General features: G+C 20.5%; 1 protein-coding gene and 1 long non-coding RNA gene across 9 annotated transcripts in view; one reads left to right on the top strand and one right to left on the bottom strand.

Annotated features, from left to right (window-relative positions):
• Nucleotides 1-4,142: 4,142 nt before the first annotated feature.
• LOC107996951 (ATP-dependent helicase brm) overlaps nt 4,143-26,800 on the bottom strand; it is a 68,187-nt gene continuing 45,529 nt past the window's right edge. For 4 of the 7 annotated variants that reach the window (XM_062084030.1, XM_062084028.1, XM_062084029.1 and 1 more), the window contains 12 exons: nt 15,704-16,016; nt 11,807-13,713; nt 11,642-11,715; nt 10,810-11,062; nt 8,439-8,577; nt 8,202-8,363; nt 7,784-8,125; nt 7,274-7,702; nt 7,013-7,170; nt 4,931-6,905; nt 4,651-4,825; nt 4,143-4,567 (listed from right to left, as the gene is read on the bottom strand). In XM_062084030.1, the coding sequence (XP_061940014.1) occupies nt 4,422-4,567; nt 4,651-4,825; nt 4,931-6,905; nt 7,013-7,170; nt 7,274-7,702; nt 7,784-8,125; nt 8,202-8,363; nt 8,439-8,577; nt 10,810-11,062; nt 11,642-11,715; nt 11,807-13,713; nt 15,704-15,979 (6,036 nt within the window). In that variant the 5' untranslated portion in view covers nt 15,980-16,016 and the 3' untranslated portion in view covers nt 4,143-4,421. Of the gene's footprint in view, nt 4,568-4,650; nt 4,826-4,930; nt 6,906-7,012; nt 7,171-7,273; nt 7,703-7,783; nt 8,126-8,201; nt 8,364-8,438; nt 8,578-10,809; nt 11,063-11,641; nt 11,716-11,806; nt 13,714-15,703; nt 16,017-17,725; nt 18,047-18,140; nt 18,282-26,800 lie in introns of those variants that run through there. The other 3 variants (XM_062084024.1, XM_062084025.1, XM_062084027.1) reach the window with 3 other exon arrangements.
• LOC133667188 (uncharacterized) overlaps nt 24,791-26,800 on the top strand; it is a 32,058-nt gene continuing 30,048 nt past the window's right edge. For both annotated transcript variants that reach the window (XR_009832439.1, XR_009832438.1), the window contains exons 1-2: nt 24,791-25,175; nt 25,377-26,096. This is a non-coding gene — a long non-coding RNA (uncharacterized LOC133667188). The remainder of the gene's footprint in view (nt 25,176-25,376; nt 26,097-26,800) is intronic.

The following is a 26,800-nucleotide window of genomic DNA, read 5'->3' as shown; positions in this document are numbered from 1 at the left end:
TAAATATTATTTATAATCTTTATATTCATATATATTTATTTTTATATTTATAGCCTGAATAATCGATAAAATATGATAATAAATATATTATTTATCCTAATGATATTATATTTTATCCTAAATAACATTAATAAACAGAATGTTATCTATACAACTTACATTACATTAACAATAATTTATATTACGATCAATACTATTTCAATAATATTGATTTTCATGAATATGCTTCATTCCATCATTTGAAACAGTGTACAATATTTTCTATATTGATTCATTTTTTTTATAATTTATAATAGAATTATAATAGAATAATAAATTAATAAAATAATAAATTATAATAGAAAAAGACAGATGATAGATAAAATACAATATACATCCTATAATATATATATAAAATAAGTTAAAAATTTGAAAAATGGAAAGAAAAAAGAACACTAAATATAAAATTTTTATTTTTTATTAGTTTATAAAAACTATCAATGAAGAAATATATAAAAGTAAATAAAAAGATTTATACAATAATTACGAATTGAAAATAATAATATAGATAGAAAATTTGAAATTGTTATATCGATATCAAAAAAATGATATCTTAGTAAAAATTTAATATTATATATTAATATATATATAATATATATTATATATATATTAATATTACATATTATATAAGTGAAACAAAGTGAAAATTATAAATAAAATAATTAAAGAAAAAAACAAAATACTTTTAGATAGAAAATTTCAATCATTTTTAGAAGATATTATTATTACATATGGAAATATTTAATATTTTTATTTAATAATATATAATTAAAAATATGCAAAAAAAAGTTTTTGAAAGAAATCACAAAAGTACTTTTGCCATCAAAAATTCTACAAATTTAATATAATATAAGTATTTTTAGATACTTTTTAAAATTATAAAAATCAATAATTTATTATCTTTTATTTAAAAAAACATTAGAAAGAATTGAAAAAGAAGTTTCATATGACACTTATATTTGAAAAAGACAAAAAGAAGTAAAAAATTTTAATTTCGGAAATTTATTGACTTTTATGATATTAATAAAAAACTTTTAATACTTATGTTGAAATTTGTATGTTGAAAATTGCAGATATATTCAGATAATATTAATAATATTAATTAATAATATATTATCTTCTTGTTATGGTATACTTCGTATATTTAGCGAATTTTGAATTAAATAAAATAATATGATAACGAATATTCTATCTGATATAATTTACCAAAAATCTGATTATTGACTTTCAAGAAATTAAAAATATTTGATTTACCAAATACCATCATGTATTGATAACATATACATTTGAATTGAAAAACTAATTATTAACAGAATTATGATGAATGCAAATAATAAGTAAATGAATGATTTTGAAAAAGATGTTAAATACAAGCAGAAAAAATCAATGTATAGGTAAAAATATTTGCCATGTAAATGTGATAATTGCATTATTTTCGACAATTATTTTAGACATGTTTCGAATAAAAATTATATATTGACTATTAGGTTAGGAATAGTAAAATTTAAAAGTATATTATCCATAGATATTGAAACAGTGGCATCATTATGTCATCAGTTACTCTACTTGATGAACTCGAAACTTGATAATAATTACTATAAGAAACTTGTATAGTAATGTATAATTATACATAATTGTATAATAATATTTAAATAAATAGAATTTAATTTATCAATGTCTGCATATACAGCTTTTAATATATAATATTTGAAAGTTTCTCATTAATATTTTGAAAACCAATAAATTCCAAACCAATAAAAAAAAAAATTAAAATTTTATATTTAGGATTCTTCTCTTCAAATATCATGCTAACTCGCAATGAAACTTTATCCCGAAAAAATAAAGTTTCTGGCAGTGAATTACACAAGTTAAAACATATCATGTTTTTTTAAATTTGTGTTATTTTCAGAATTAAAAAAAATTACAGAATTTGGATTATTTCGTTTTCAATGCTTTATTATTAAAATTTGTAATATCGAACTGACTTATTTAAATAAACTTATACAATGATATAAACGATACCATGTTTCAGTCAATTTATTCGTCAATGTTCAAAAAATACATTACGATGGATTAAATGTGCTACATTTAGTGGTATCTTTTTCCACTTGTGAATCTAATGGACTTTTTAAAAAAAAAATTTTTAAATTATAAATCTCAATGATTTCTGATTGTGTTATCTATTAACAAAAATCTTATTAAGTTATATGATCATTTAATTGAACACTACATTTGATTTCTTTCCTTGTTTATTTTTACTCATCGATAAAAGCAATGATGAATGTTTCTTTTTCAGTGTGAAATTTATTTAATCTTTAATGAGTATTAGAATAATATAATATTAATTTCTAATCAATAAATTGTCCATTTAGTTAATGAAAATCGAATTAATATTGATTCTTCTGGATGTTTTATTCACTAAATTTTTTATATATTTTGCAAATCAATATCTAGTTAGCTCGTCATATTATATATTATATAGTGACATTGCAATCGCCTTCAATATAAAAAAAATATAAAGATATTGGATAAAAATTGGTTATTGGATGAAATTTTTGAATCGTTTTTCAAAACGATTTATTCACACTAATAGTTTCCTTGAGACTTGCTTTTCACAACGAATACTATATGATGGAATAAAAAAAAAACTGATTTTGAAAATCTATGTCAAAATTTTTTTTAAAGCAAAAACTTTTTACAAATCTCCAATTCAAAAAATTACGCTATGATGACCACCATATTTATTTTTTATACATATATATTGTTAGCTACTTTTTTGACTAATTTTTGTTTCTTCAATTAGACAACTATTCGATTTATATTATTACTATAATGTATAATAATATATATACAATAATAATTATTATCACAAAAACTATTATTTAATTTAAATATTTATTAAATAAATGAATTGAAATAAATATAAATTTTTCTAATATTTTCTAATAAAACAAATAAGATTCAAACATTATAAAGATACGATATATACCTTTTTTTTTGTAAAATAATTTTTGTAAATAATTTCAAGGAAATATAGATAGTTTAAAAATTGAAGTATTATTTATGTAAAATATATCTAAAAAATTTTCAATAAATCTAAAATTTGAAAAAAAACTGCAAAATGAATATTTTTATAAAATTTTATTGCTTAAGTTGATAATTAATTTCAAAGAATTTGATATAATATGTATAATATGATATAATAAATGTACTTATTTTTAGCCTAATTCATTCTACTTTAACTTATATATGCGAAATTTCTAATATGAAAATTTTTTATTAATAAATGAAAATTTATTAAATAAATTTATTATCAAAAATTTATTATTTTTCAATAATCTATCTAAATCTTCAATTATAATAATTTTTTTTGATGTAAGTAAAAAATAAATACTATATTTTTTAATTTTTCATTATTTATTTACTTACATTTATACATATAAGATATAGTTTAATGAAAAATCAAATTAATTATTCTGTCATGATCTATAACATCAATATAACTAGCATTTTATTATTCAAGAGACAATCACCAATGAAATATTGTAATCTAATATAATTTTTTCTTATGATATTCAATTTTATATTTAAAAATTGGAAATATTATTTTAAATACCAAAAAATAAAATATTTCTATCTATATAAAAGTACATTGTAAGATAATATTAATAAGCAACATTTTTAGAATTACTTATTATATATTTATATTTATTATTTAAAATATTAGACAATAATTAATAATATTGAATATAAAATAATTAAATAAATTTTTCATAAATCAACATTATCTTTTATGTTCGAAATTATATTTCAATTTTACTATCATATATATTTCGAAATATTAGATAACATTTATATTATTTTATTTATGAATATAAAATTTAGTAAGTTAAGAAATATATTTGAGAAATATTTATTGAGAAATATACGTTCAAAATTTATTACTATTATTATTTCAAAAAATTAACTACATAAAAATTTGAATATGATTATTTGAATATTATTATTGAAAATTATATATTAATATTTAATGCTAGATCTTACTGTTCATTTTATAAAATGCATATTCTTTGTTTCACAAATAAAAAATGATCTAGTACATATTTTAATTCATGTTTTTTTAATATTAGAGTTCAATTGAGTACAGTTGTCAAGATGTAATTTTTATGACTATTTGTAGAATAGAATAACTTGACTATACTAATCAAGTTATAATATGATATATATATAATATGATATATAAAACATAGTCATATTCTTTTAAAATCTCATACAGTTTAATTATGTAATAATACGTACGTTCAGCAATTCAATCTGAAATAACTAAATTAAATAATATCTTAATTATTATCTTAGATAACCTAAAAATGTACTCAACATCTTTAATTATCATCAGCATCATCATCATCATCTGATATATATTTTTTAGTGACTCTTTTTCTTCGTCCTCCTCTACCTTCACCTTTTCTTCCTTTCAATTTAATTTTCATTCTAACACTAGAATCTGCATCCGATCCATCTTCACCATCTTATAAAAATATGAAATCATTAGTAATAATAATTATTGTAATAGTTTAATAATAATTATTATATTAAATTATAATATTTTACCTTTATCATCTAAATCAGAATTATTTCCTTCTTCTTCGATACGTTGACGTGCATTTGTGAAAACAGATTGTAAAACAATGGAATCTTCGTGTATGAGAGAAGCTTCTTCATTATAAATTTGTGCATTTTTGCAGAGCTGCATAAAGTCTTTCTCAAGATCATCAAAGTCGGCATACTATGACAACAAATATAAAATAAATTTTGTCATTGTAATAATAATTATAATACAATAGTTACAATAAATAATAATATATGCTAATAAAAGAAAAAAAATATTTACCTTTCCTTCCTCAATTTTTTGAAGTAATTTATTGATAGTTAATGGCTTTTTAATAATTTCATAATAATCTGGTAATTCTCTTCTGGATGGTAATTTCATAAATGGTTCACTAAGAAGTCTACCATCTGTACTATCGGTATAATTAACAACTACCATAAGCAATTTTTTCATAGCTCGTTTCATTTTTGGATCAATTGAAGATCCTGTTCCTCTTCGTTTTTTTGGCATAGGCTCATCATCTTCTTCGCCTTTTTTCTTTCGTTTTCGTGTTTTCTTTTTCTTTTTATCATCTTCCTCTTCTTCTTCATATTCAGCGCCATCATCATCAATTGCTTTGAGCCATTCTTTTTCAGTTAAGCTATCAGTATAATCAACTTCTTTTCGTTGTCTCGAGCCTCGTCCAAGGAATCTATCCTCGTCTTCTTCATAAGTCCATCTTTCAACTTCATCATCATCTTTAACTAACCAATCGGGCAATTCAGCTTCCTCTAATAATCGAGATTTTCTATTTGGACCTAGCTTGGCTTCTTCTCTTCTTCGTTCTAAATCTAATTTTTGGAATATTTCAAATTCTCCTTCAGTTCGTGCAATCATTTGATTAACTGTTTCATCATCTGGTACTTCATTTTCTTCTTCATCTTCAGCATCATCTTGATGCAAAATACTTTGTAAAAATTGTTGTCGTTCAGAACCAGTGGATTTTTGATCGAACATTCCTGCTTGTATAACCTTTTCATCCATATTCAATTTATATCTTGCTGCAGCCAATATTCTTTCTTCAACTGAATTAACTGTCATCAATCTGAGTACACGAACTTCATTCTTTTGGCCAATTCTATGTGCTCTATCTTGTGCTTGTAAATCCTGGTGTGGATTCCAATCAGAATCAAAGATAATAACAGTATCTGCAGCTTGCAAATTTAATCCAAGACCACCAGCACGCGTTGATAACAAGAATAAGAAATATTCAGAACCAGGATCATTGAATTTTTTCAATAAATCTCCTCTATCTTCAGCTTTTGTAGTACCATCTAATCGTAAATACATAAATCCTCTCCAACTTAAATAATCTTCCATAATTGTCATTAATTGTGTCATTTGACAAAATAATAATACTCTGTGATTTGTTGCTTTTAATTTCGGAAGAATGCGATCTAATAATTCAAATTTTCCAGATGCACGATACAAATCGGGACCAGTAATGACACCAGATCCTTGTGTACCTACATGTTCACAATATTTTTCTTCAATAGCTTGAAACATAAATGGATGATTACATAATTTCCGCAATTGTACAATAGTATTCATTAGAGCTTTAGCGCCTCCTTTACCCTGTTTTCCTTTTTCTGAACCATCAGTTAACAATACACCTTTACTTTGCATGTGTTTATAAAGAACTTTTTGAAGTCCAGACATATCACATTTAATAATATATTCTACTTTATCTGGTAACTGTGATTCAACTTCTTTTTTTAAACGTCTTAATAAGAAAGGACGTAATACTTTATGTAATCGACGAATTATAAGAATAGTTTCTTCTTCATTTAATTCAACTTTTTCACCAGTAGTTGCGAATGGAGCATTAAACCATTGTTCAAAAGTACTGCAAGACTTGAAAATTGAGGGAAGTAGAAAATTTAATAATGCCCATAATTCGGGCAATTTATTTTGTAACGGTGTTCCTGTTAGTAAGAGTCGATGAGGAGCCAAATAATGAGTATTTAATACTTGAGTTAGTTTACAATGATGATTTTTCATTCTATGTCCTTCATCAATAATCATGTATTTCCATTGTAATTTTGCTAAGACACCTTTGTCTTTAATAACATATTCATATGTAGTAAGCAAAACATTAAATTTAGTTGCTCTCATTTGGGATTGAATAGCTCTTCTACCAGCTGGCGAACCTTTATATGACACTACTACAACACTGGGAGCCCATTTTTCAAATTCTAATACCCAATTTGATAAAGTTCTAAAAAAAAATATTATTATTACAAATATAAAAAATAATTTTAATTAATTTCTTATATTTTTTTTATTTATTTATTTATTTTTATATATAATAAAAATAATACATACGATAATGGTACAATGATTAGGAATGGTCCGTTAACTTTTTTCTTTTCCATAAGATATGTTACCAAGGCTATTGTTTGAATAGTTTTGCCAAGGCCCATTTCATCCGCAAGTATACCATTGAGATTATTGTTGAATAAGGAAACTAACCATTCCAGACCCTAGAATAAATTTTATTGTACCTATTATTAGCCTTCATATAAATTTTATAAATATATATTATAAAACTAGTTTTAAATGTAAAACTATATATTAATATCAAACCTTTATTTGATATTCCTTCAATTTTCCATTCACCATAATAGATGCTTGTTCTGTTACTACTTCATGCACAGTATGTGCAATACTATAATATGTTTGTTCTTCTGTTTTGTATTCATCATCTTCTACTTTCGCTTTATGTATTGTCTTTTTCACTTTTTCTTCTTCTGAATCACCAGTACATTTTTCTTTATTTTCACTTTTCTCTTCGCCTTCGTTTTCTTCTTCTTCTTCATCTTCATCTTCTTCGCTTTCTGATTCAATTGGTTCCCATCCTGGATGGGATTCTAAAAATGTTGAAAGTTGGCTCATTAGTGGAGCTTCTTCACCAGTTAATGTACGACCAGTAGCTGTTTCAATTACTCCAACACGAGTATCCTCATTGGCGTTTCCTTCTTCACCTCCTTCACCATCTTGTAGTTTCTTCTTTTTCTATTTGAGTAATCAAATAAAATTCATTAAACTATTAATTACATTAATTACATTAAAAAAAACAATAAAAGATATGCATACTTTTTTACGTTTTTGTTCTTCCACTTGCTTTCTTTTTTGTTCAATCTTATGCTGTTTTACCATTTCAGTAAGATTACTGATATATTCATCTGTCTGTGATAATAGAAATGCTAATCGTTTGTCTTTCTTTTGATCAATTAGTTTTCTGTACCCTTCTTCATCTTCTGCCATAAGACGCCTCATACGTTCTTTTTCAATCCGTTCTTGTTCTTTTTTCTGTTCTCTTTCAGCATTTGCATGATAATTGAGAACAGCTTTATTGAGTCTAGCCAATTTGGCCACATTGTTTCGATGGAATTCTTTGAAATCTTTACCATGTTGAAGTACAGAACTAAGAAACTCCTTTTAAAATAATAATAAAAATTATAAATTATTTTTCTATTTAACAATTAAAATAAAAGATTAGAAATTTAATTACTTGATGCTTTTGTCTACGTTTTCTTTCAGCTTCTAATTTTTGTTGTTTTTCAAGTTTCTCAGTAGCTCTAGCTTCTCGAAGGCCTTGTCTTTTCGTACGCTTATAAGCTTTTACATTTACTGCAGTTTCTAAAGTAGTATCTTTTCGAGTACATGCTAAAATCTAAAATTAATAATAATCTAATTGAAAGAAATATTTATAATAATGGAATAATATAATTAATATTGTTATAATTACCTCTGATCGTAACTGTCTTTGAAAATTCAATACTCTAAGCATTCGTAATTCAATTTGCGCTTGAATACGAAGATCTTCTGGCATATTAGTTGGTAAATTGCTCAATTGTTCCATTCGTAATGCTATACGTGCTGCCACTCTGTTAATAAAATATTGATAAAATAAAATTTTGAGATTATCATTTTTTGGAAAAAAATTTTCATAAATATATTCAAGAAAATAATAAATATATAAAATGATATAATATGATTTTATAAAATATATAGTATATTCCATTGAATTGATACAATGAAATATTTTTAAAATTATGCTTTATATGTTTTTATGTTAAAAATTATAGTAATTATATTAAATATATTTATATTTATATAATATAAATATATATATATATTTTAATTGAAATTAATTGACATTAAGTTAACACAATGATCAATTTAGTTTAGAATCCTATTTTTTTATGACAAATTTTAATAAAAATCAAGTACTTTTTATTCTCTTTTTATTAATTTTTTATTAATGTAACTTTCTGTTTTTAAGATATTGATTTGGAAATTTTTAATCCTAATCATTCAAGTTTTTAATATTAAAACTTTTACTTAATTTAAATATTAATATATAAACTGCAGATATTATTATACAAATATATATTTTTCATATTTTATATATATGAATATTTTATATATTTATTCATTTATATATATTATAAATTTCATATAAATGAATAAATAATTTTATATATGTATATACATATGTAAATATGGATATTATAAATTTTCATTCTTCTATTAATTGTACTTCCATAATAGATAAATATAAATAAATTTAATTATATTTCAAATAAATCTTTTCATTAGAATTTTAATAATATTGAAAACCAAAGAAAATTTTGTAAATAATTCATTTATAGAAAAAAAAAAACAAACCTCAATATGATACTGAAGCAATATATTTCATTAAATATTGTAATACGGAATACAATTTTTTAATCTTTCTCATATAATAATAGTAATAATAATAATAATAGTAATAATAATTTCTAAAAATATTATATAATAATTTAGAAAATTATAAAAAAAATTTTATATAATGTTATAATTAAAATTTTATTAATAAATATACATAATAAAATTAATTATATTTTCTAAATATATATATTCTATATAATTTGGCATATATTTTAAATAATACAATTAATACAATTTTTATTACATATTAATTAAATATTTAAACTTTTATTTGCATAAAAATCTTCAATCTATTAATAAAATATTTTCAAATCAAAGGTGTTAAAATAAGTGTTAAATTTATTATAAGAATTAATTTCCAAATCAAATATCTTTTCAAAAATAAAAAGTCAAATTGAAAAAAAGTATATAAAAAATTACATATGATAATTTAGAAAATTATACATAAAAAAAATATATAAAAAAAATTATCTTTCTTGTTAATCCATTATTAAGAATCATCATAACAAATCATCGTAACAAAAATGAAATTTTCATTTAAAAAAATTAATCATAATATAATTATAAAGTTTTTTGTGAAATATATTTTGGAGGTTTATTTTCATAATTTTATATTATAATATAAACAAAATAATAAGATTAAAAAAAATTTATAATTTAAAATTTATATTTAAATTTTATATAACAATATTTTAAGTTGTGTATCTTTGAATTTGTCACGAAAATGAAAATAATAAGAATTTTAAATGAAAATTTAGAATTATATTATTTCTAAATTATCATTTTTGAATTTATATTTTTTGAAAAAATAAATTTTTAATCTTTAAAATTTTATATTATTATATTATTATTATATTATATATTTATATATTTATATATAAAGTTTGACAAATGTTTCAAATAAAATGTTATATTAAATTATTATAATATTTTTTTATATTTAATAATACTACTTATATTATTGTATTTTATTTAATTTTATTATTTAACTTAAATTTACTTTTAATAATTATTATTTATATTTATATTTAATTAATTACATACTTTATTATAAATGCATATTTTTATTTGCTTTCTATTTTATAAAATTTTTCAAAAAAGTATTAAATATTACAATTAAAGATATTAAAAATATAACATAATATATTAAAATATATAATATAATATAATATAAAATATATAATATAAATATAATATAAAATATATTATATATTTATATTATATTATATATAAATATATATATAAATATATTATATATAATAATATATAATAATAATATATAATATATAAAAAATAGCTTATGTAATATAATAAATATAACTCTCTTCTATCTAATAATATTAATATAATTTAAATCAATTTTTTATTAAATTTAATAAATAGTTTTTAATAAATTTGATAAATACCTGTTTTCACGTTCTTGTAAAATTAACAATGGATCTAAACCAGCTGGTTTTGTAACACTTGTCACTCTGTTAGTTTTAGCACCAGGTTGAGGAGGTTGTTGTTGTTGTTGTGGTGTCTGGCAGCTTGGTCTTGGAGGAACTGTAGAACCAATTACGTTTGGTCCTGTGATTTGTGGACCTGTAGCAGCAGTGGGTCCTTGAGATGGATCTATAGGAGTTCGTTGTCCCATAGGTGAAGGAGGAGGAGCTCCACCTATATATGTATTATAATATTAATCTTATATAAATTATATATAACATTAATCTTATAAATTTGCATTATAGATTTCATTTTAAATGACAAATATAATGTTCATTAATTTAATAAAAAAATAAGAAATGTATATCTAAAATATAAATTATATTTAATAAATTTAAATTAATAAAATTTAATATAATAAAATTATATTTAATAAATTTATTATAAGATTTTTAGTTTAATTTAATATAGATAATTAAATTTTTTTACCAAAAAATGATTATAGAAAGTTTATATACAATATAAAAATGTTATTAAAAGATGGATATTATCTAATACATTACGTAATTCTAATAGAAAATCAATTTATAAAAAATATAAAAATATAAGATTTGTTTAAAAAAAAAATTAAAAAAAATTAATTTCTTCATACAATGTAATATATACATGTAATATATATATATATTATATATATATATATATATACATGTAATATATATATATATTATATATATATATATATATAATGCAAACAATATAAAATATAAAGTAATCATTTAAAACATAAAATTAAGTATATTTTGTCTAATTTACCTTGTACTGCAAGTGCAAGTTGTTGCGATAATGGTTGATTTCTGGCTAATAATCGATATGCCATTATCTGAACTCTGTAATTAATGACTTATAAAATATTGAACTTATAAAATATTTACAAAATTAATGAAAATAGTTATAAATATAATTTATCAATTTATATACCGTAATTGTTGTAATTGCTGCGAACTCAAAGTTTGTTTTTCTCCCATATTGCCTTGTCGGGCTCTTAATGCAAGTAATTGTGAATAACGCGGATCTTCTTGAAGTCCTTTTTCTTCCATTGAATCAATAGCTTTTTGTAAAGCATTTAAGTTTTCCTGTCCAGCACCAGGTGGACCTCCAGGTCCACTAGGACCAATTTGACCAGGTCCAGTCTGACTCATTTGATTTACAGGTGCATTGGGTACAATTGGCGCTGAACCTCCAGGTATAATTTGTTGATTTTGTGAACCAGGTCCCATTTGACCAGAAGGTGATTGTCCAGCTGGTCCACTTAATCCCATTTGATTGGTTGCACCACCATGACTAAGTTGATTACTTGGACCACCGGGTCCCATTTGATTACTACCAGATCCCATTTGATTTGTAGTGCCACCTGGTGGTATTTGTCCTCCTGGACCACCAGAAACCATCTGTCCTCCAGAATTACCAGATCCTATTTGACCACTTGGACCCATTTGTGCACCTGGACCACCAGATCCCATTTGATTACTTGAACCATTTCCTGGACCCATTTGTCCACCTGGCCCATTTCCTGGACCAATTTGACCACTAGCTCCACTTCCTGATGTCATTGGATTTCCAGAAGGATTTCCAGGTCCCATTTGATTTCCACTACTTCCAGGTCCTATTTGTCCTCCAGTATTATTTCCTGGAGTTATTTGTCCTCCACTATTTGATCCAATTTGTCCACCAGGTCCACTACCAGGACCAATAGGTCCTCCAGGTCCACCACCGGAACCCATAGGTCCTCCAGGTCCACCACCAGAATTCATGGGTCCTCCAGGTCCGCCACTAGAACCCATAGGTCCTCCAGGCCCATTACCTGGTGGTATTTGTGATCCAGGACCACTTCCCGGCATCATTTGCCCAAGACTATTCGGTCCTCCACTTCCTGGGCCCATTTGACTACCAGGTGGTCCGCCTGGTCCCAATTGATTTCCAAGTCCCCCCATTCCCATTTGTGATGAAGGAGTTCCCATATTTATTTGTCCAGGGCCATTTGGACCCATTGGCGAAGGCCCATTATGTCCCATTTGTCCTCCTGGACCAACAGATCCCATGAGATTGGGACCCATTGGAGCTTGACTATTAGGGACCATTTGATTTGGTCCTAAGTTATGTGGAGCAGGACCACCTGGCGGCATTTGGCCCGGTCCTGGACCTAAATGATTTCCACTGGCAGTCATATGTCCAGGTCCTGATGGACCATCTGCATTCATATGTCTTGGAATAGGTGGTCCAGTATTTAGATGATTTCCAGGAGGTCCACCGGCATTCATATGAGTTGAACCTGGTGGTCCTGTAGTATTCATGTGTCCAGATCCTGGAGGACCACTTTGATTAACATGTCCTGATCCTGGCGGTCCATTAGCAGTCATATGTCCTGGACCAGGTGGACCACCTGAAGCCATATGACCTGGTCCTGGTGGTCCAGTAGCATTAATATGACTCGATCCTGGTGGGCCACTCATATGTCCAGGACCTCCAGGTACCATTTGCGAATTCGGAGGTCCTCCAGAACCCATTTGTGGACCTGGCATTGGTCCATTTCCAGGGCCCATTTGAGTAGGAGACTGACTCATATGAGGACCTCCTGGTGGTCCTCCACTTGTTTGTCCCATATGAGTTGGTCCAATCTGTCCTGGACCACCTGGGCCTATTTGTCCAGGTCCACCGGAATTCATTTGCCCTGGTCCATTTGTATTCATTTGATTTGGACCAGATTGCATCATATGTGATGCTCCTTGAGGTCCATTTGGTCCCATTTGACCTGGTACTATAGGTCCTCCAGGAACCAATTGAGAATTAGAATTTTGGTTGACTGATCCACCAGGACCACTTTGATTCTGTAACATTATAAACAAATTTCTTTTATTTATTGTGAAATTATTTTTTTTAAGATATTCTTTAAAAAAATTCTTTATAATACAGAAAAATAGTTATAATAATTATTCATAAAGATATATCTATTTATTGTTAGAATTTAAGAAAAATATTTAACATAAATTATAAATATAAAATAAATATTTAAATTAGAAAATATATTTACACAAAATATAAATATACTTATATAGAAATAAGAAAATATATTTCTTTCTTAATGTAACATTCATAATTTGAAAATTTTATTGAATAGAAAAGAATTGTATTTTATTTTATTTTATTTTATATAATTTTAAATTACCTTCCTGTTTAATGTTTTACTTCCTATGATATCAATAATTCAATATTTTATTTTTTTTTCAATATTGATTGAATATTTGATTTTTATTTCTCTTTTTAAATTCTATTTTCTTTTTAATAAAGGAAAAAATCAAAGAATGAAATTTAAAAAATATATATTAATGCTATTCAAATATTAATTTAAAATTGTGATATAATAAATTAATAAAATTACAAATAATATAAGAATTTATTATATTTTATAATTATTTATTTAAATAAAATATACGTAATACATGTAATAAATTTTGTAATAAATAATGTAATATATAAGATAATATATTTTGTAATAAATTATGTAATAAATAAGACATTTTAAAATAAAGAAATATTAATTTTATTAATTTATCAATAAAATCATAATAAAATATATATTTGTCAATAAATTTATGAGATTTTTAGAAGTATAAATGTAAAAGTTAGTATAAAAATATTGATTGTTGAGATATTTATTAAATTATAAATAATTGAAGTTTGCAAACAAAGCAAAATGAATAGATCAAGATACATATTCATTTATTTTTGTTATTATATAATTATGTATGTAATAATTAATATTTTTGTATATAATTGTATATAATTGTATATAAATTAAATCATCAAAATGAAAAAAATCTATTTAAACATGAAAAATCAATTTTTCAAATCTTCAAAATTAATGAAATTTAAATTTATATTCCTAAATATTCAAAATTCAGAATTTTTTTGACAGTACTTTAAAAACAGAAAAAAATGGATGGATTGCAAAATTACATTTTTTTTGAAATTATTCAATTTTGCATTATATTTTTTATTAGCAAAAATTTATTTAAAATTAATGATATATTAAAGAATAGATTTTAAAGTATAATATATATATAATATAATATATAACAATTATGAGAATATATTTGTTTTTTTCAAAAAATATTATTTTAAAAATATTTATTTTCTTAATTATTTTAGCAATATTTATAAAATGGAAATCATGAGAAGTTAATGAATTTTGCATAAGAACATATATTAATATTATCTATTAATGTAAAATGGATAAAAAAATTTCTTGCTAATATTTGTCTCTTTGAAAATTATAACAATAAATAAATATGTTACATATACATAGTGTATGTTACATATACATATAGTGAATATGTATTTGTAACTATCTGTGATATTATTATATACATCATATATCATCATGAACTTAGATAAATGCTTATGAAATTTTTAAAAATAAAAATGAGAAGTACCAAAATTTATAATAATTTTATGTAGCTTAAGAATTAGGTACTAAATTGTGCGTAGTCCTAGATTTGAAATAATCAATGGAAATTCAGAATACAGAAAATTCTGAATACCATCTAAAGAAAAAAGAAAAAAAGAAAATATAATCTATTAGTTGCATTAACTTGTGTTGAAACTAATAAATGAACTAATAATATTTCAAATTATTCATTTTTTTAAAATAAATATTCAAATAAATTACTAATATTTATATATCTCAATTATTCTATTTATAAAAAAATTTTTTTTACTTATTTATTTATATATATATATATATATAAATACTTATTTATTTATATTTACATATATATATAAATAATTAAAAATCTATAATATTAATTGAATGTTTACCTGTGGACTTATAGAAGGTTGCATTTGTTGTGGATGCGGTGGATAATTCTGTTGTTGTGGTGGAGGTTGTTGAGGTGGACCAGACATAGGTATACCACCAGGTGGCATTTGTGGACCAGTTTGATATCCTTGTGTTGGACTATGAGGATGATGTTGTGGTGGACCCATAGGACTACCTTGTGGATTAGATGGTGATGGTGCCTGCTGAGGGGGACCCATAGGACTTGGTGTTTGCGGTGGAGGCATAGGAGATGATTGTGGCGATGGACTTGCCATACTGAAGTTTTCGAATTTGATAATATATATAATTTACCTAAAATACATAACGAATTATAAACTAGTAATACTTATTTTTTAATCATATATTAAAACTTATTTTTTTTATCATATAATATTTAAAATATAAATTACGAATTATTACTTATACACTTATATAATTATTTTTGTTATAAGAATTGTTAAAAATAATATAAATTATCAGATTATAATAAATTTTAATTAATCTCGTAGAATTTAAAGTCATAATTAATTAAAAGTTGAGAATCTATTAAATGTTATAAATATATTCATGCAATTCGTGTATAATATAAAATAATTAAAGCAATATTTCTAATGATAAAAAAAATTATTAATATACATTAATATTTTAATTATATTATATTAAATAATAATATTAAAAATATATAAAATAATTTAAGAATTGTTAAAGATTATAAAATTAAATAAAAAATTAAAATAAAATATTAGTAAAATATTCTATTACTTTTTCTTAAAAGTTATATTAATTTCGAAATTATATTAATATTATAATTATATTAATTATAATAATATATTATAATAATAATATTAAATATAAAATAAATAATTTTTAAATATATTTCATAAAATTAATTTTTTTTAAATAGATATTTATATTTATATATAAATATTTATATATATAATTAAAATATATATTTTAAATAATTTATTTTAAATAACATTGTATATAATATAATATAAAGTATGAGATTTTTATATATAATTGTTTATTTATAAACAAAAATGTAAAAAAAAAACTGAATATTATTATCATATTATCGTAGAATAATAATAAGCAATAATATATAGGATATCTATTTTATTTGAACATAATCAAGTATTTTAAAAAAAAGAATAAAAATAAAAAAAAATGTTCACACAAAAAAAAATTATTCGTTATGAAGAAAACTTGATGTTACATAAATATATTTTTTTTATTGAAGGAATGAAAGATTTCAAGGTCAAATCAATTTATAATTGAAATTATATGTGAATCGAAATTAAACTTTTTTTTGTATATAATATGACAATATATTAAAACAAATTTTATATCATTTTGTTCAGTAATATGTTTAAAATTATTGAGCAAAATATGTTACTCATTTTAATGTTTTGTTAATTTATTATTTATATTAATTGATTACTGTTTATTGAAAATGTATTTATTATTAATCATCTAAAAATTTCTTAATATATAAACAATTTACAAATTTTCTATGAAATTTCAATTTTGTCGTTTTCAAGTTTTCAAAGAATCAAGAATAAGATATTGTTATATATATTGTGTGTGTATGTATGTGTGTGTGTATATATATTCTTTATTTCACAATAAAAAATATTAAAATTATAAATCTAAAATTTTATCATACTAGTTGATGTACTAATGATCACACTATTATTTTGTGTATAAGAAAATATAACATTTCATTTAAAAAACTAAACTTGACTTTGAAATCTTTTATTTCACTAACAAAACACAACAATTATATATTATATCTCCCTTTATATAAAGTAACTGAACGTTTTTTTTTTTTATATTTTGTCTTTCTTGAAATATTCGAAAATCAATAAAACAAAACATATCTTATATGTTTCTTAATACTAATATTTTAAAAAATCAGATATTTTCATGTAAAAAATTTGACAACTCATTTCTTTGAACAAATACGAATATTTCATGCAATTACAAAATCATTATGCACAAAAACTTATATACACACATACCGTTTCAAAATTTATTTTATCATAGAAGAAAATTTAATTTTAGTCATAAGATCTATTTAAAATGAAAAGATTAATAAAGATTTACAACAACTTCAATATAACTGATCAACATACGCTGCCGACCATTTTCTTGTTGTCCCTAGTCCCTAGCCATAATACAATAGCACATCAATAATCATGGCCATCCATTTAAAACTATTTTCTATGTTAATATATATTCTTTTAAATGATGATATTATATTTTATATTAACTTTGATTAATAAATATATTCATTATATTTGATTATTTAATTATCTCTTCTTTAATGAGTTTGAACATAACTGTAAAAATTAAATATTGATTAGAATTGTTTAGAAACTTTAATATAATAGTATAATATGTTATAATATCAATATTTGGAGATTCAATAATTACATTAATTTTATATTATTTTGTAAAACATCATAAACATATTACACTTCTTCACTTAAAAAATTTTCATGTCTAGATACATTTATTCAAACTGAAACTTTTTAAAACCCTAGATTTCATAACTCGATTATAATAAAATAATTTAAAATATATTTTTTGACATAATATTATTTTTAAAATTCCTATTTATATTAATATAATTAAATAAAAATTTATATAGATTATAAATGAATATTTAGTATAATCAATAGTATAACATTGATTTTTGAATTATCATATTATGGCCTATTTTAAATACAAATTATAGTGAAAATAAATTCGACAATAATGTCAGGATCCATGCTCAGTTACTGAGTTACTAGAAATTACTAACTTTTTCCCGCGATTTTATGAAATGTTTATTTCTAGTTATATATGTTACAGTAAATAAAATATACAAGGATATAATAAAATTCTGTTATTCAGTATATACACATATATAGTATGAAAAATATAAGTAGATTTATATTTATATTAATTATTAATTAATTTCTTAATATTTATCTCTAATATAATTATATTAAATATTAATTATTTCTTTTTTTATATAATAGAGATTAAAATCAATTATTTCAAATTTTTATTTCGCATTTTTTTTAAATTTTATATATTATAGAATATATAAATACAATAATATAATATAATACTACTTTTACTGTTATATTTTCATTTTTTAAATTAAAATTAATAAATTTTTTTAATTAAAATTTATAAATTAATAATGCTATAATATTGTGGTAATATATATGCTAATATATATATATATATATTATTTTAATATTTTAGAACTAAATAATTATATTTATTTTTATATTTTCAAAAAAATAAGGAAATTGTAAAAAAAATAAATAACTAAATAAAATTATCTTATAAATTATTATATATAAAATATATATATAAAATAATACTAAATTATTATTGTATATATGGATTAGAAATAAATGTTGATAAAATTCATCTATTTTCTTATTAGACTTAAGTTTTTGAAATAAAATTTATTAATAAAATCATATTATAAACAGCAGAGAACAGATTATTAGTAGAAATCTGAATAACAGAAATCGCATAATTTGTCAGATTAAAAGCAAAAAGAAAATATATATTCTAATAGCAGAAAGAAGATTCCATAACTTAAAAATCATTTAAATAGAAATGCATGTATATTTAAATGAACTCTTTAAATAATTATTCTTATTCTTATTATTATTTAGTTTATTATTACATATATTTATATATTTATTATTTTATAATATATTTATTATATATTTATTATTTTATAATATATATCTACAATTTAAATTTCACTTAAAATTTTAAACTTTTAAAATTGTAAACTTGTACACACTATGAATTAGAAGTTTAAAATAATTAAATATTTCAATAAATGATAAATTTTAAAAAATTATTATTGATATAATATATATCAAAAATTTAGAGCATTCTAATAACAAATTGTATATTTAATAACAAATTGTATATAATTATATATTATACATGATTTTTAGAAAATTTAATTATATTAAATTATATTATGATATATAAAAATTATAGATAAATTTTTATAAATATCTTAAATGTTATTGTACTTTTATGTTTTTTCAATTTTTACTTTTGTGAATTTGTTAAATGATACATCCCATTAATGATTTAAAATTTTTTTCATACACTCTGATAATACTATTGTTACAAATATGTTACAGATAATTGATTCATTTTCTGAAATGCAATTTTTTATTTAAAACATTTTTTGGGACTTCTTCATTTCAAAAAATAATTCATTTGATAAATTTTGTAATAATTAAAATTGTGAAAATTATTTTTTTTTTTGGAAAAGAATTAAATTAATAAAAAAATAAATCTTTTTAATAAAAGTGAATTTTTTTAATAATTTAAGATGAATATTTGAAAATTTTGACAAAGATTATGGAAAATTCAATAAAAAATAAAAATATATTAAACAGCAATTGTAGCAAAAAATAGTAATATTAATTACTAATTTCAAATTATTTTTAATATCTAATTATTTTTATCTATCTATAAGTAACTAATTTTTTAAAATTTTGTTTAGAATGTTAATTTATTTTGTAATTTTAAATATTAATCTTAATTGTTAATTTCATAATCGACTGTTTTTATTATTTAACTATTTAATTTTGTTTCTAATTATGTATAGTAATTATATAGTAATTTTCTAATTAATTTTTATTAATTTCTAAATTTATTCTATAATTCAAAAAACAATACTATTATTATTTTGACAATTTCTTTTTTTTTAATTGAAAGTAACATTAAATTTTAAATATCTTATTTTATTTTTGTATGTCTTTGTTTATTCCTCTAAATAAATTTGAATGAATAAAAACAATTTATTATTAAAAACCTATACATAAATATTTAATATTAAGTTAATTTATAATATTATAATAATAAATTCTTAAAAAATCATTAATAACAAATTTATTTTTTTCTTCTTTTATATCGATTATTATATTTTCTATATAAAGATATGAAATTTTATATTTGATAATATAATATATCATAATATAACATTATCTTTGATTCTTCTAAAGATGTTATAAATGTTATATTTTATATTTTCACATTTTTGCAATCATGTTACGAATTTAGAATCCTAAAATCAAGCATCTCTATGCCTATGTGCCTCAAGAAAACATAAAAAAAACCCCACTATTTATTCATTACTTTATAAATTTATTTCATAATTAAAAAAGTTGTATATTTATTGTTTTAATAATTGTTTTTTTTTTTGTTTTTTTAAATGATGAATATTAAATACATGTCTTATCTGTTTCCTTTGAATTAATTTTAATGATTGAACTTAGACTAAAAACTACTTTTTTATCATAATTTACACATAAAATGTCCATTATTAATTTATTCAATATTAAACATAATTAATTTATATTGTAACAATATATTTTAAAAACTTTAAAATTATAATTATTAAAAGAAAAAACTAATAAACATATTTAATATTTAACACATATTTAAATGTGTAATAATATTTAACATATACAAAAATAAATAAATACTTATATTTTAAAATACTTATATTTTTAAAAATATAATTAATTTCAAATTATATTAATTTATAATTAATTTACAATTTTAATTATTAAATATTTATCTTGTGTGAATTTTTATTTATTTGTAAATAATCACATTTATAAATATTTATACATTTAAAATTATATTTATAAACATTTAAATCTTCTAAAAAAAAAATATAAAATTACAAAATTAGTAAATCAATATATTATAAAATACGAGACGAATAAGAAAAAATATTTAAATTTATATTCATTATAAATATTTATATTCATAATATAACATACGCGTAATTGGTGATGTTCGAATTATACTCTCTCTCTAATTATTTCAAAATAATAATTTTTTATTCTAATAAATTTTTTTATTTTCAACATTTATAACATTTCAATAATGACATAAGTATTTATTTCAACTATTTCATTCAACATTTGATATTAGTTAAAAGTAACTAAACATTAAATTGTGTGAAAATAGCTACATAAGAATATCACGCTGTTACAATCAAGGGCAAAATTTCCTATAAACATCAAATATCGAACGTTGCTATTTCAAGTAACTTTGTCAAATAAGACAAATATTAATAAGACTTTATTAATATACAATATATTTTACTAATATGCTTATTTATTTGTAGATTTTCAATGATATTTTATTTTATTTAAAAAAAATAAGAAAATAAAAGAAATAAAGAAATAAAGAAAGAAATTCATTAGAAATATAAAGAAAAAACTTGATTTTAAATTGGTTTTAAAAATAATAACGCGTATATAAGATATTTTCACAAAAATAAATCATGATTTAGAAATAGATAGCTAGGACATTAAATATCACAATTTTTCATTGTATTGTCATGATATTGAATTTATTTATTAATTATATACTGTGATACATAGTGTCATATTATCAAACAGTGTTAAAACAAAATCAAAATATTATTTAAGAAGAATATATCTTAACGAGGACTTCTATGCTAATGAGATGCCAACTACAGGATATCCTAAAAATAGAAACATCGATTAATTGAGAATTTCTGAGGTAATTTCAATATTTTTAACATTTAAAATTTTCTTTTACAAAAACTTTTATTAATGAATTATTAACAGAAAACACTGATTAGTTATAAAACACATAGTTAATATATCATAAATCACAGATGTTTGGGATTCGCAGAATGCAAAAATAAAATATAAAATAATTTTGGCTCAAATTACAATGATCAAAGTTGAATATCAATATCTTTTAATATCGTTGTAATTTCAATTGTTCAATACAAATCGTATTAGATTTAAAATATTTTAAGTCTATTATAATCTATAAAAAAGTAATTTTTTAATATATTTGATATACATTTTGGATGTGCTGTGATGTGTAAGAATAATAGATAAATGGTAATCGTATATAGATATATATGCATAAGAAAAATTTTGTGTAATAATAACTTTTTTTTACAAATATCTTGAAAATTAAAGTCGAACGGTAATAACATGTAAAAGAAAAAATTTTTTGTTAAAAATTTTGTGCTTTAAAAATCAAAATTGATCAGGATTCCTTTATTTCAAATAATGCTGAAAGAAGAAAGAAAGTTTATATAAACAGACCTTCAACATTTTAAAAAAAATTACACAAAAAATATGGAAACTAAAGACGAGTTTGTTATCGATATATCATTAAATAATAATGTTAACTGTATTTATTCTTAGCACATTACGCGAAATCTATAGAAAATAACTAAATAAATGTCATAAAAGATTGGTCAAGAACATATTATGATTTGAAAAATTTTATATCATTAAACTTTAATATACAATAGGCAATAATAAAAGTGATAGTGTGTCGTACAATAATTAATTCGGGACGAAAAATTCATGATTTAATTGATACAAAAAATTTATGATTTAATGAATTGAAACAAAATAAGAATCAAGTTCGAAGAATAATAAACTAAATTTTTCAGAGGTATTAAGTTTCAATTCGATTTTACTTTGAAATGAAAATATAAAAAAATTTGGTTTTAGTTTTTATATTTTTTTTATATAATTTTTTTATAAAGCATTTAAAAGCTCTATTTATAATATTTTTTTATATAACATTTTTTTCTTTCTTGTAATTATAGAACATATTAACAAAATTTATTTAAAATTAAAACATTCTGTATAATTACTAGATTTTTGTAGAAAATAACGAATTAATAGAAAATATTGCACTATTTTAAAAATTAAAGTTGACTTTTTAAAATTGAACTTTATGTATCAAATTATAAACAAATTGAATTAATATTACATAATGTATTATTAAATTTTATTAAACAACGATAAAAAGGAACTCTCTTTCAATGATTTCAATGATTTTTAAATGTATTATAAAGGACTAAAAATTCTAAACAATTTTTTCTTATATTAGGTCTTAATTATTTGTTATTATATATAATTTTGCCTAGATATTCATGAAAAAATGTATATCAATATACGATTAACTATTTATAAAAACATCATGGAAATAACATCCAAAATGTATAATAGTATGAACTATTATTACATTTAGTATCTGTCTATGATATATTTGATGATTTTTCACATTTGCGGAATACGAAAACAAAATATAAAATGGTAATTATATAATTTAATTTTGTTTTTTCAATTTTAATTATTTTATTATAATTTATCTTTAAATAGCTTCATTTTATCAAAATCTATTAATATATTATCAATTTTATACACGATGGATCGAATAACGTATCAAACGGATAAGAGATAATTCTTTTAATTTTACCTATTTTATTATAATTTTTTTATTAGTTTTTTATCAGTTAGCTTTAAAGGATTCTTTGTGAAAAAAATAAGAAGAAACATAGAATAAAATTTTTTTATCCAAGGTTGATTTTTAAGATAATCAAGTTTGAATATTCATTATGTATATATTATTCTATATATACTATGTGTATATATATATATACACATTTCAATATAAAAAATGTCAAATTTGTTTATTAATTAATATTTATATTTATATTTAATTAATATTTATATTGTTTATTAATTATTAATTAATACTTACAATATTCTATTAATTATTGCAATTAAAATCAAAATAGTATTTTATTATATTAGAAACATTTTACTATTAATATGATGTTCTTACATAATTGTAATTTTTATTATTGATATTTATACTCTTGTTATTCTTTATTAATTTTTGATTTTCATATCACTAAAAATAACACTATATATATATCACTAAATACATTAATGCATTCTATCAAAAATAATTTATGAATTTTGAATGTCTTAAATATCTGATATTCTAAAAAATACTTTACATGATATCTATTGTTTTTTTTAGAAAATTTATATAAATTAATAAATTTATTTATTAAATTGTGTAATAATTTTCAAATTTTATTATGTATATATTATTATGTATTCTTATTCTCGCGTAAATTATTTTAAAGTATTACTTTTTTTTTACACAATGTTGTTTTTATAGAATGTGTAATTTGTAAATTTAAATTATACAATACCTGATAGAACAGTAATCGTAATATATATAGACGAGAAATGATTTTGCATGAAAAATAAAAAAAAAATTGGTGTAATATTTTTTTTTTTAAACTTTCGTTTTCCAAAAAATTGATTTTGAAAATTAATAAAATTCGTAGAATCATCATTTATTCAATGGTATAATTAATGCCTCATAAATTATATATATATGCAGTTCTTGGAAAGAGATTTATGAATCAAGTTAAAATAAAACATTATTTATAAGAGATAATTCAAAATGAAAAAATTAGATTGCAATAGATATTATATATGCAATAGATGCTATAAATATTTAAAAACGAATGAAATTACAGATTTTTTTATAAATAATTTTTGAAAAATTATTAATAATGATACATAAATATGTGTGAATTGCAAAGAATGACAAAACGTATAAATATATCTTTTCATCAGTATTATTTTCATTAATAAGTATTTTTTATTATTTTTTATTATTTATTTCATTAATAAGTTACTTTTAATATTTAGTAACTAAATATAACGTTATATAACCTATAAATATAAATATAATAAAATTTAATGTATAAATGAAATTAAATTTTTTTTAAGTTCTAAAAGAATTTATTTACAGATTTCCAAAAAAATCCAGAATTAAAACAGAAGTGGATAAAAGCAATAAAATATAATTTTGAGCAAATCATCTCATTTAAAAATACGTTAAAATATTTTACAATTGATTGTTTTGTTAAAAATCTTTGGAATTCAAAATGATTGTTAAGAACTATATGATCAAATGTATTAATATTAATTAATCAAATATATTATCAAATATATTATGTGATATATATATAGTATCAAATATATTATATACACTTGAAACATATGCAACAGATATATTTAATATTTCACAGAATGAAACAAAAAAATGAAAATGCAAGATATAACTTCATAATCAGTATTTAAATTTAATTTCTATTGTTTTAAATTTATATAACTCTATTAATTTATTTTTAGTTTAAAAAATGATGAATCTGAAAATAATATATATATATTATTACTACTGATAAAAAAATATGATATTTGATATCATATATGAATACGAAATCTTTAAAAAAAAAGCTTTAAGAAAGAAATGAAAAGTTTATATTGGTGATTTTAAAGAATGTAATATGATAAATGAGAAAAAAGATTATATATACAAAATTATTGCAACAATAATAGTAAAAAAAAAAAAAATAACATTACAATAGAAAAACAAAAGGCTTATACAAAAAATTAAAGATTTTTATTTTTTATGGGTAATTTGAGAAATGAATGTATGATTACTGAAAATGTTTCTATAATATTTTTGGTATGTATAAATTTTAATGGTAAACATAAAAAAAATTTTAATGAAATCTTTATTATCTTAACTTTAATGAATCTTATTTATTATAAGAAATTGTTATGTTTGCATGTCTTACTAATTATTATTAATATAAATGTTTTATTATTATATATATAATAATATATCATTATAAATATTTATTATTAATATAAATATTTAAGTTATATATATTAATTATTATTTTTTTTGTTTTTCTCTCATTTTAATGTATTTTAAGATAATTTATCTGTTTCTATTAAAATTTTATTCAAATAAATGATGCAATTTAAATTTATATGAAATATGATTAAAACTTTTATACATTTAATTTCTCGTATAGAAATATCCAATTAAAAAAATTCTTTTTTGTTGATGCAATTTTGTAATATTTGCCAATTTTTAAACTATATCAATTTCATTAGCAAAATTTTACAATGAAAAACTTATATTTTAGTGTACTTAGCAATTTTTCTTTTCAAAATTTCTTTGATAATTTTTGAAAATGTTTTTTTATGATTTCATCTCTTGTGAATGATTTATGATCTCTTGAGAAATAAGGTCATATCAAATAATCAACTAGCATTACTTTTTATTAAAAATTCATATTAATAAGTAACACTAAATGAAGAGTTATAATGATTCAATTTCATGTATCAGGAAAATTGCCAAGTACATTAAAATCTAAATTA

Source organism: Apis cerana, linkage group LG13 (genome assembly GCF_029169275.1).
Source record: "Apis cerana isolate GH-2021 linkage group LG13, AcerK_1.0, whole genome shotgun sequence".
Classification (NCBI taxonomy): Eukaryota; Metazoa; Arthropoda; class Insecta; order Hymenoptera; family Apidae; genus Apis; species Apis cerana.
Note: the sequence above shows the minus strand (reverse complement) of the source record. Positions and strands in the feature narration are given on the sequence as shown.